Source organism: Poromitra crassiceps (genome assembly GCF_964638095.1).
Source record: "Poromitra crassiceps genome assembly, chromosome: 12".
NCBI lineage: Eukaryota > Metazoa > Chordata > Actinopteri > Beryciformes > Melamphaidae > Poromitra > Poromitra crassiceps.
In genome coordinates, this window is record NC_139632.1 from 4,209,171 (window position 1) to 4,221,670 (window position 12,500).

The 12,500-nt window shown below is 44.8% G+C and overlaps 1 protein-coding gene across 1 annotated transcript in view; it reads right to left on the reverse strand.

Moving 5' to 3' along the window:
* The window catches only part of dspb (desmoplakin b), a 36,588-nt gene extending 26,464 nt beyond the window's left edge, over positions 1–10,124 (reverse strand). The window contains exons 1-15 of the mRNA XM_083648257.1: positions 10,039–10,124; positions 8,880–9,001; positions 8,584–8,734; positions 6,535–6,660; positions 5,770–5,829; positions 5,468–5,635; positions 5,005–5,109; positions 4,433–4,528; positions 3,610–3,735; positions 3,333–3,485; positions 2,591–2,745; positions 2,302–2,428; positions 1,916–2,102; positions 821–1,404; positions 415–593 (exon numbers count right to left, since the gene is read on the reverse strand). Of these exons, the coding sequence (XP_083504383.1) occupies positions 415–593; positions 821–1,404; positions 1,916–2,102; positions 2,302–2,428; positions 2,591–2,745; positions 3,333–3,485; positions 3,610–3,735; positions 4,433–4,528; positions 5,005–5,109; positions 5,468–5,635; positions 5,770–5,829; positions 6,535–6,660; positions 8,584–8,734; positions 8,880–8,971 (2,309 nt within the window). The 5' untranslated portion in view covers positions 8,972–9,001; positions 10,039–10,124. The remainder of the gene's footprint in view (positions 1–414; positions 594–820; positions 1,405–1,915; positions 2,103–2,301; positions 2,429–2,590; positions 2,746–3,332; positions 3,486–3,609; positions 3,736–4,432; positions 4,529–5,004; positions 5,110–5,467; positions 5,636–5,769; positions 5,830–6,534; positions 6,661–8,583; positions 8,735–8,879; positions 9,002–10,038) is intronic.
* Between the last annotated feature and the right edge of the window lie 2,376 nt (positions 10,125–12,500).

The following is a 12,500-nucleotide window of genomic DNA, read 5'->3' on the forward strand; positions in this document are numbered from 1 at the left end:
TTTCAACTGACTCTATCAGAATACAATGCCAGTCGGACTTATAGTATTATTATTATTATATTATTATACTTGGAAACCGTTTTATAAAAGCAATATAGCACTCGAGCAGCGTGTGTTGTGGAATATATCCCGCTGATAAGCTGTTATCCCACGAGGCCGCAGTGGGATAACAGCTTATCAGCGGGATATATTCACCACAACACACTTGCTCTCGTGATATATTGCTTAAGTATACATCCTTGGATGTTTGTTTTTTTAGGTATGCATTGTTTGTTGGAGTAGCTCCTTTTTATTTGTTAGTTTAATTGTGAGAGTGTGTGTACAGTATGTGCGTGCGTGTGTGTGTGTGTGTGTGTGTGTGTGTGTGTGTGTGTGTGTGTGTGTGTGCGTGTGCGTGCGTGTGTGTAGGCCTACCTCTGTAGGTAGGCTGACGAGCTGCTCTCTAGACTGCCCAGTCTTTGGTTGATGACACCAACCTCACTGCGGAGGAACTGGGCTTTGTCAGCATCACTCATGCCCTCCAGCTCCTTCAGAATGCGCTCCTTCAGACGCAGGTACTCCCCGCGGATCGAGTCGATGTCGTGCTGCACCGTCTGCGGAAAAACACACGCACACTCACGTCAACTCACTTCAGTCAACTCAACATGGCGTCGGCATGTGAATGAAATGTGACCAGGTCATTTCATGCACGCTTCTCCGTTTTGCTCCCGTGAGTTTTGTGAGTGCGTGAGTGTGTGAGTTTTGTGAGTGCGTGAGTGTGTGAGTTTTGTGAGTGCGTGAGTGTGTGAGTTTTGTGAGTGCGTGAGCTGAGCGTCTCTACCTCCAACTGTGCGATCTTGAGGCAACAGTCGTGCACGCCGTCGTCTCCCAGACACACGTGAACGTGCTGAGTCAGCGATGCCTCGGACGCCTCCAGCCTCATCCTGAGCGCCTGCAGCTCTGATAGGCTGCGGGAGGAAGAGGAGGAGGAGGAGGAGGACACGAGGATCTTCCTCTTGACCGGCTCTGCCTTGGTCAATCTCACTACTTCCACTTTCTTGATCACCTGATCTTTCTTCACCTCTATTTTTCTCACTTCCACTCTCTTTCTTTCTTCTTCTCTCCTCCTCGCCTCTTCCTCGGCGGCGGCAGCAGCAGCAGCAGCAGCGGCGGCGGCTTGCTGCTGCTGCTGTATGATAAGCAGCTGGTGTTGGCGCTGCTGCTCGGCTTGCTGCTGCTGCTGTATGATAAGCAGCTGGTGTTGGCGCTGCTGCTCGGCTTGCTGCTGCTCGGCTTGCTGCTGCTGTATGATAATCAGCTGGTGTTGGCGCTGCTGCTCTGCTTGCTGCTGCTGCTGTATGATAATCAGCTGGTGGTGGCGCTGTTGCTCGGCTTGCTGGGCTTCTATCTGCTCTTGTTGCACGCCTAGGAGAAGAGAGAGGATGTGTTTTCTCCGTTGGTAGAGGGAAAACAGAGCGAATTGTAATTCTTTAGCACTTTTGCATTTAACCCGTTGATACCCGATGCAGCATGCACGCGTGACGCGGTTGGCGGTCTTAAAGGGATACACACACAAATGCTGCATCAGGTATCAATGGGTTAAGCAAGACTATCTCTTACATCAGTAGTGACATCAGTACATGGTAGTATTGTGAAAGGGCTTGAGAGGTTAACTTATTGTAAATGAAATAATGGATGGGTTTAACAAACAGTTTGCTGAGGACCACCTGTGGAACCCATTCAAGGACCCCTGGTGGTCCCATGGATCCCCCCATGTTCAGAACCACGAATTTAAATGATTACCCAGTTGAAATGGTATCCCAAGCTACTAGCTATGCTGCCAAACCTTTCCAAATACCTGCAATGCCAGTGAAGTGATATAAACGACTGTAAGTGAACATGATGAGAAACAAGGTAGATGTTCAGCTATACTGACTGTAGGCAGGCAGCTGCACCACCAGGTGGTCATAGTGGGCCTGGGCTCCCGTGAATTGGGTCTCAATGCTCCTCTTGTCCTCATCGACAAACATCTGGGAGCCGTGGGAGTTCAGCTTGAACTCCTCGTAGTGGGTCTCAAGGCTCTTGATAATTTTGCGGTACTCCTCGGGACGCATACGGGCCAACTGGACACAGACACAGAGGACAACATTTTATGATTTTGCATCTAAACAACAACAACAGAAATTCAGAAGACACAAGCTTTTTTTGCATCGGCAAAAAACATTCAAATCATATATCATTGTGAAGGGCTTGGTGGTACTGTACTTGGTGTTGTGTGCTATAATAGGTAGGCCGGTCCAGTTTCTAAATGACAAGACTCACCATGGAGATGGTGAGGGAGTTGATGCGTCTGATATCCAGGAGACAGTACTGCCAGGAGGTGAGACTCTTAATGTTGATGTAGAGCTGGTTCCATATCGTCAGGATGGCTTCATAGTACTGCTCGTTCCTTTTGACAACACACAGATACAACATAAACCTTAAGTCACAGCAAAAGCTTTTCTTTTTAAATTCATTGTATCTATCTTTTGACTCATGAAACAACCTTTGTGACATGAGGATGGAAAAGAAACCATTTCACGTTTCATGTTCTGGGTGTTTGTGTTCTTACTTGTTGGCCAGGCTGATGCTGAGTGGATTGGGTGGTGGTACGATCAGGCAGACAGAGGGCACCAGCATATCCAGCCCCCCGGGGCCGGTCACCAGCCACTTGCTGCGCTGGCTGTTGTCCTTCAGGATGCCCTCATTGTCCTTGCCGATCACCTTCTGTGGAGCCCCATGGAAATAGATTTGACTATCAATCTCGCGCGCTCGATTCCTAGGCTCGCCCCGCTTTGCGTTGCGCGGCCTCGCCCGCAGCCCGGCTGCTGCGTGGCCTCGCCTGCTCTATTGGCATGCGCAGTGCACATTTGCTCAACTTTGCATCACTGATGACATCACTCACTGAGGACATCACAACTGCTCGAGTGACCACCATCACTGATCACGTCATGGAGTGCTCGAGTGACATCACTCCAACCGCCAACTGTACAGCCAAATGTAATGGCTGTCTTACATCACTTGAGTGATACTCTAGTACAGCTTTAACTATCAATGTAGCTACATAATAGTTTGAATGTAATGAGTTTTCACTTATCTGAAAACTTAAAATGCACTAAATGGTTCTTCATCTGATGGCTTACATTTGAGGGGAAATGACAATGTCCCTCCTGACTAGCCCCCAGGTTCAATCTGAAGATACTGCACACTGTGTGTTCGATCTGAAGATACTGCACACGGTGTGCACGCGTGAGTTAGCACCTTCATACATACTGTATGTGTGAGCATGTGGAGTGAGCATGACAGAGACTGACCTGGTCTTGTTTGAAGTCACACAGGGACTTCACTATCACTGTGCTGCTGCTCTTCTCCTCTGGGTTTCTGGGTTTCAGCCTCACGATGCTCTTGGACTTGCTGACCAGATGTTTGACCTGCCTCTTGTTCTCCATGATCCTCTCCTTCTCTTTCTGGGAGAAAAAATGACTGGTGATCAGGTGTCATTTAGGACCAACTGCTTTTCTATACTCAATTTCACTTCATCATTTTCACTTCAGCTGGTCGGTCTGCTGTCAGTAGGCGAAGCTGCCTTACCTCCAATCCCTTGAGCAGATCCAGCAGGTTCTCCAGGGACGTGTTCTTGTCACAGGTGAACTTCTTACGGACTGTCTCGTGTTCCTTCTGCAGTGTACTGTATGTCTCATTGGCCTCCTTGAAGAACTATTCAAACAATTACAATATTACAGTTAAAGCTGCATTCAGTGATGTTTTTGTGTTAAAATAAGTGTTAAATCGCTCTATATTCTGACAGCAATCACTGAAATAGAGTGTTTGGTCAGTGACTTGAAACCCCCAACCCCCCACTGTCCTCTATCTCTCTCCTGTAGTCCTGCAGGCTGCAGGCAGGGCGGATGTATCTCCACAACTGTAACTCGTAGAGACTCAGGGATGGCGGCATTGGACTCGGGGTGAAAAAATACATATAGTCCTAAGGTCCAATCGCGATGCCTGTTAAAGACTATATGTATTTTTTCACCCCGAATCCAATGTCTCTCTCTGTCTCATTTAACACTTATTTTAACACAAAAACATAGATGAATGCAGCTTTAAATAAAATTCCTAAATATTCATTTTACACTGTTCCTCTGTAATGTTATGGGACGAAACTAGAATTATGCCCCCAAGCACCACTCCTGCATATCTGTCCCTGTTTGTCATTTTACGTCAGTTTCAAGTTGAGGTTGTAGTGTTAAAAAATATTGTTTAATCAAAAATAAAATCATTACTTCTACATTTGGATTACACTTCCGTTTTAGTTGATAGTCAAACTAAATTACAATGCTCATGTTCATTTCAGGGGTGCACGCGTGTGCGTGTCCGGTCACATGTAGTTATGTTGTGTGTATTTGCATGTTACCTGGCTGTAAGCTGCATTCTCCTTCAAATGAACATCAATACACTTGGTGATTTGAAGGAGCCAGCTCCACTGAGTCTGCAGAGTATCCATGTAGGCCTGGGAAAGAAATGCACAAACACAGACAGAAGAACGAAGGAGTGAAAGAGGACCGTCAAAAAATGACTGTTGGGTTGATAGATACTGCTGAACTAGTCTCTTAAAACAGACTATCTCATCTACATCTGGCGAATGCAGCTATACAGTCTGTACGTTACACCCCCAGAACATGCACAAGGAAGTTGGGAAAAAAAACTTCAGACAGGAAAGAAGTTCGACGGAATCCGACCAATCACGACACGTGTGTCCACGAAAAATGCGGCATATTGGATTCTGATTGGACTAATGAGCGGAAGACCCGCCTTTCTGCGATTCTGATTGGACTAATGAGCGGAAAACCCGCCTTTCTACTTCCCATTCCGGTTGGTGCATGATTCTGCCCCATGAAGAACAGACGGTATGGCGGAAGCATTTGAAAATTGTGGAAGCCAACTCGTCTGTTTTAAGAGACTACTGCTGAACAGATCTCTCCATACCTCGATCTTGTCTGAGGCTGGGTGGTTGTTCTTCAGGAGGAGATCCACTCTGGTTTTGAGTTTATTCAGGTCCTTCTCCTTTTCCTCCAAGGCACTCATCAGTTTCTGTTAGACAACAAGAGGTTTACAAGGTTCACTAGGGGACACAGAAAGCGTCAGTGTATGAATGCAACTGGAGGAACGTTGTGGCTTTGTTGCCTAAGTTCTTGCCCAACTGCTACCAAAGCCTAATGGAAAGCAGACGATTGCTCCCTTATGAAATACAGATTCATTTTGATAAAGAATGTCGGTCTAATTTAGGCTCGCAGGATTGCCAAGAGCATTAATTAACTAAAATGAAGCTTTTATGAAAGTGACAGTTGAAACATGGATCTATGTAGCATCGAGGGATCCAACTGATTGCCTTTTCTCTCCTCATGTTCCCAGTAACCTTTTGACCCTTCATCCACGTTGTTGTACTGACCGAGTAGCTCTCCTGCTTCCTGGGGATGTACTGGTCGATGTTCTTGTCTCCCCAGTCAAACAGCAGCTCCTCCTCCTCCCTGTCGTTCACCCACATGATTTCCTTGGAGATCTCCTCAATGATCTGCTGCAGCTCTCGTAGCTGCTGCGTCCGACTAAACGACATTTTCTAGCAGAAAGAAAGAAAGAAAGAAAATAAACGTGGCTGAAATACAGGGCCAACGATTTCACTGAGAGTCGACACACATAAAGCCCGGTACTGATGGGCCAAGAGAGCATTCATTTACAGTATCTTCATTTCACCTGTAAACTGTCCCACTCCTGATCCAGACCGTGAATACTTGCTTTGTCTCCCTTCTGAACCTGTAGAAAGAGAAGCAACTTGAGTTGCGGAGGTTTTCTTTAAAATACAGGAGAATATGACTTAAATTAAAGGTAGATCAGCAAGTATTTTGCTCTACATAATGTCAAAATCAAATGATTTGTGAATATTAATCATTAGCTACTAGGGATGGGGCCGATCCAGTATCGGTATTGGGTGCCGATATTGGCACTAATTCACGGATCGGATCGGATCGGAATCGGGGGGGGGGGGTTTTGCAATTCCAGCGCGGGCCGCACAGGGGGCGCTGGCCATAATTTGGCCATGTATAATAGTATCCTTCTTTGCCTTGTATATTTTCTTAATTTTGTCTGTTTTTTGCAAGGTGTATTTAAAAAATATATTTAATTGGCCAAATCTTTGCCTATACTGTACATTCAAGAAAAATATTGGTATCGGCATAATATCAGTATCGGCAGATATCCAAATTCAGGTATCGGAATTGGATCGGAAGTGAAAAAATGTGGATCGGTCCATAGCTCCTGTAGTTTGTTTTCATAGTCAACATATTTTACCCACTTTTGCTATATTCGTTTAGTGAAATGGATTTTTTTCATGCGTAATTGAAACAAACAACATTCAAACAAATGCAACATGAAGCAAACTGAAATGCATGGGTTAATGTGCGTGCCGGTCTACATGTTGAGTCTACATTACAGTCTACATGTTGAGTGGACGTGACGCACCAGTTCCTCCCGGGCGCGGTCCACCTCACTGCTCTTCTGGATGGAGCTGTGGAACTTCTGGTGGCTGAGGAGCTGCTGCTCGATGGCTGCAGGATCTTCTGCCCAGGAGGCGGTCTCAATCAGACGCTGAAATGCAAGAAAGCCATCTCTTGAGCACAGCACACACCACTGCCCAAAACAAATGACACACAAGTTCACATAATGGTAACAGCTAAAGGATTGAGTTGCCCTATGAGGTAGACAGCCACACCAACCGAACAACTGAGCCTCACCTCGCTCTCAATAAACACGCACGCACACTTTCAGTCAAAATAGTTTCTTCTGTGCAAAGGTTTGTCTGATATGGGCTTATTGCTACCAGCAGGTGGTGGCAAAGACACAAGTTCAATCATGAATATTTGACGTATCCCTGATATAACACTAAGAACCACCTGAGGGCAAACATCTCAGGAATCTATCATCAGACAAGCAGTTTGAGCCTTCAAGAAGAACATTGCCTTGTTTTGACTTCTCTTTCTCTTTCTGTGTGTGTGTGTGTGTGTGTGTGTGTGTGCGTGCGTGTGTGTGTGTGTGTGTGTGTGTGTGTGTGTGTGTGTGTGTGTGTGTGTGTGTGTGTGTGTGTGTGTGTGTGTGTGTGTGTGTGTGTGTGTGTGTTTGTGCGTGCGTGCGCGTGTGCGCTATTTCTATTTTTTGTTTTGTTTTTCATTTCTCATAAGATTTATGGCTGTTAGTGGCAGGCGGACTCGCTAGAAACATACTTTATGGCTGCAACCCGGTGTCTTTGACAGCGCATGGCAGGAAAAAATGCTTTCATCCCTAAATGACATGTTTTGAAAAACATCTGTGCACACCTGAATGTGTGGCAGGTACGTCCGAGGAAGTTGTAACTTGAAAACAATAAAAAGAACTCCTGCACACCGTCTTGTTTAATGCTGAAAAATGAATTGGAACTATGGTCGGACAGACCAAAATGTAATCCATTTTTGGTAACACTTGAGGGTGCAGCGTGACGACTGACATGACACTCTCATAACCGTGACATGACACCTGTCATGAACATGATGGAGGCTTTATGAATGTTTATGACTGTTGTCATTAAGTGTCTGTCATTCAGTAAATTATGTCTTTATCACAACGGCCATTTTGTGTAAAAAATGCAGGGTAAACACAGGGGCAAGGCAAGCAATACATTAATGAGGGTTTCCAACTTCTAGTCGTGGAAGTTGGAAACCCTCATTAACGTTATTAACTATTATACCTATCTGGCTGCTCAGATCATTTCTCAGTACTGTGGGGGTGTGGTCACAGTACTGTGGGGGTGTGGTCACAGTACTGTGGGGGTGTGGTCACATTACGTGCTATCTATATGAACAGTGTAAATGAATGTTCTTATTTTGTATACAGTTTTATATGTATTGAAAACCACAAATTACATATTGCCCTGCCAGGGGCTTTAAGCATTTGGATCAATGTTAACTGGACATTCCATAATATAAATATATGTGTACATGTAATGTAATGTAATGTAATACATATACAATAATATATAAAATAATATAATATATAACATATTAATTTAACATAATTATATATATCTTTTTATTTTATTCATTTTATTTTTTACTGTCTTGTTCTGTAGCACTTTTTCTTTTCTTCTTTCTGTCTTTGTTGTGTTTAAAATGGTCAATAAAAAATTTAAATATCAAAAACTGGACATTCAGTGTGTGTATGTATATGCCTGTATGGTAAATAAAAAATTTAAAAATCAAAAACTGGACATTCAGTGTGTGTATGTATATGCCTGTGTGGCCGTGCATGCATGTGAATATGAATTTGTTGTGTGTGTGTGTGTGTGTGTGTGTGTGTGTGTGTGTGTGTGTGTGTGTGTGTGTGTGTGTGTGTGTGTGTGCGTGTGTGTGTGTGTGTGTGTGTGTGTGTGTGTGTGTGTGCGTAGTACGCGTGTGTGTGTGTGTGTGCGTGTGCATGCGACTGGGCGCGAACGCAAACGCGCGCGTGCGTGTGTGTATTCATGTACGTGTCTTTGCATACCTTCCGCTGTCCAATCCAAGCGAAAGCCTCGTTGAAGCTCCTTCCTGGATCTTCCCAGCCTCCAGCACTCGCTCTGCTGCTCCGCTTCCTCCGCAGGGAGCCACTGATGGCCATGTGGACCCCCTTCAGCTGGTCCCTGCACATCTCCACACTGGGCAGGAGAGAGAGGGGACATTTTAGCAAGATCTAAATGATATATAGGTAGCATTTTGGTTTAGAGACGGAAAAAGAGACCAATCAGAAGAAGAGAGGAGGCAGAAAGCAGTAGAACAGAGTATAGTTTCCATGGTCCTTACGTCCTGACTAAGTTGTCATTTGGCTGGCCCAGCTGTCTCAGGTCCACAGCACAGCCCTTCAGCTGCTCTATGGTCTCTTTGGCCATCGCCATGTAGCGCTCGGAATCAGCTGCGGCGTTGCCCTACACAAGGCACAAGCATAGCATTCAAACAGGCACACGGAAACGGCTGCAAAGAGAAATATAACATATTAAGACCTCCAACTTCACATGAAAATCCCCATGAAATCAGTTCTTGGCCCATAACCAACCCTAATACATAGATTTGATTTTGTTTGTCTGGACACTGTATTTGTTGAACGACAATAAATGGGCTTGACTTGACTTGATAAAGTTCTGTGCAGATCCGTGGAAATCATTACTGTAGCTGTGACTTTTCTTCTGCTGTGTCTGTTTGTTCAGGGATAATTGCTTTTCTTTTGCATGTTCTACAGTTCAGCGTGTCTCTTTAGAAATGACAGAATGAAAGTCATGCACTTTCTTTTCGTGTGAGATCACTTGCACGGGCACGCCAAACATTTCACAATCCCAGGGGATCAAGACCATCATTCTGGATACAATTGTTAATAAATTTCACTTTCTTTTAAACCTCAAAAGGAGGCATGGAAGAGATACACAGTATACATATTTCACTCGACCACGGCCACACAGGTGTGATGCGGACGACTGGCCGATGCTAATGTCAACGGATTGGAATAAATCATAAATCACACATGCCGTTGAAAGAATGCAATCCCGGGTCTGACACGAGTGAACTTTGCAGAAAACAAATTTCAAATCACGAGTTGCTCCAGACTGAATTGAAGAAGAAGCATGTGCGTAACTTAAATCTTTGCAGAAGCTATTTTGACAACTGAATACTATCAGTCATGATTCAAATATGCTCGAGCCTCCAGGGGCTTTGGCGCCCAAAACTGATCCAACAGGTAAGCGTAATGCTTTCATTTAGGTCTGGTGTCCATGACATGCTCAATTTGCCACATGTATTTCATTCTTTTGGCATCTTTTTGCCAACAGAAAGAAATGATCAACAAACAAACGTGTTATTATCAACCTAGTGAATGAGCCCTGCGGCCCTGACCAGCCCGAAAAGCCACCGCCGGGGAAGAAGAAGAGCAGCTAATGTGTAGCAGATGACAACAAGACAAAGCAGGACTTACAGACTGTAGGCTGTATTCGGCCTTCTTCAGATACTCCTGGCATTGGCCCTGCAAGATGGACGCCTTCTGGTGGATGGAACCCAGGGCAGAAGATCCACTGCGGAGAACCCGAACCCAACGAGTCAACTCATCAGCATCGAGGTTAATTATCATCTTCATCATCTTCATCGAAAACCTCTGTTATCACACAATGTGGACCTTTGTCCTGTATCAAACTCGGTGGCGGCTTCACTATCTTCACTATCTTCACTCTCTTCACTCTCGCTCTCATCCTTAAGGAGCAACTCAGCCTTGTTGTCAAACAACTAGCGGCCATGTAGGCCAAATGCTCTTTCTTTCTTTCTTTTTTGAACGACCACGATGACCTATCTTCTCTATAATAGTGTGGAAGGTTGGAAAGTGACACACTGCTCTCAGGAATGGAAGTGTGGAATGGAATAAGTGCGTGTTATAAAGCTGCTGTGGCAAAGAGAACTTTGCAGTTCAATGTGAGCAGCAATAAATCATTTCGCTCTGTGGAGTTAAAAAGGAATCTAAAGCTCCTGCGTGCAGAGGAGACGCTGTCCAATAAACACAATACAGCGAAGCACCACAGGTGTAATGTATTATTAAGTAGCTTTACTGCAAGTTAGGTTATATTTCATGATGCATATCCCCGGTGCACTTTCAAGTATTGTTATGATAAGGTAAAGTGATGCATAAAGTGAGATGGGGTGATGATATGGTATAACTCATACTGCAAACAGCAACTTAGAGGCCTAAATGCACTCCTTATATAACCACTTGTATAATGCATTATAAATTATAATCATATTCAAACAACTGTGTGATTGATGTCTACCTGTCACTCAAACACAAACCTGTTGCAAGCCTTCTTGTGCATTGTCCTTTATGTGTGTAAAGCATAAGATTATGCAATATGAGCAAAGAGTCAGCAATGAAACGTTGAATGTAGAGAGATTGTTTCAACCACGCAGAGCCTTTCGCTGCACATCAATATTTTTGGCTTGGTAAAATGGTTATTCTCTGCTAAAGGCTTTGAATTCGTTTGCAGGGCTGGAATGAATACCAGGGCAAACAGAGCAACAGGTAGTCTGAGTTAATATTTAATGACAGCTATTTACATGTCATCTATCCTCCCAGTGACGACAACAAAATGCCCCAGGTTACCAGAAACAGGCAGGCAACAGGGCGCTTTTGTCACTCGGTTACCTGCTCAACAGGCAACTGAGTGACACAAGTGCAAAGCTCTATAGCATTGACCCCAAGAGGAGAATGTAGGCCTTCTGGTGATATTACAATTATCTTCCTACTCCAAAGATTGAGTGAGATACACCCCTTTATGTCTTGGCTGTTTCCAAACTATATGTTTTTGAGAAAAACGTCAAAGTTTGACTGAGTAATTATAAGCTAGTTATCCTTGTCACCCTAACTTTATGAGCTTGAAAACTATAGAATTCAAATTTCACAATAATCTGTACACAGAATGAACGCCAATGATTTATTTGACTAAAATGTGATGAAATACCCAAATAGCCAAAATCAATATTTTCTCATAAAATCATGTTTCTACACAAACGGGCCTGTGTTACTTACATGTGAGTGATTTTGTCAGAGCAGCAGGTCATAAACTATGAAAAGTCTTACCCCATCCCGCCGCCCATCCCGCCACCTCCTCCCATAGAGGTCTTTGAAAAGCTGTAAGTGTATCCGTCGTTGTAGGGGTCCGGGGGGCCGTATCCATTACCACCGCCCTGCATGACCTCGCTCCGTGCGTATTGGTAAGATCCTCCGGCGGTCAGGTCGCCTCTGGACCCGGCCCTGGCCCGGCTGGTGTTCAGCCCCTTCTGGGACCCGTACAGACTCATTTTCACAAACTAAAAAACCAAACAGTGATGATGATAAGTGTGGAGGAAAACTCCGAAGCGGAACAGGAGAGCGCTTGGCAGCAGCGCAGAGGCCAGGCTGTGGTGCGCGCTCTGCCTCTCTCTCCACCTGTCTGTCCCGGGACAGAGCGAGCGAGCGAGCGAGCGTCCCACGGCGCACTGCAGCCACGCACAGGCGAGGACCGGTTTTTGGATCTTCATGACCACACCTCTCCAAACTGCTTTTCTCTGCACGCCCCGCCCCTTCCAACTCAGCTGGAGGCGATGTATGTGGGTGTGTTTGGGTGTGTGTGTGTGTGATGGGGTTTCAAATTTTTACAAAAATCGTCTCATTGTATGTTGGACATTGCTTTCTATCAATTTGCTGTTGCACCAACTTGCAAGTATATTCAAAATGCATTATATCACTACAATATGTAGCCTACAATTATATATATATTTTTTACATTATTGTATTTTGTGTGTGTGTGTGTGTGTGTGTGTGTGTGTGTGTGTGTGTGTGTGTGTGTGTGTGTGTGTGTGTGTGTGTGCGTGTGCGTGTGCGTGTGCGTGTGCGTGTGCGTGTGTGTGTGTGTG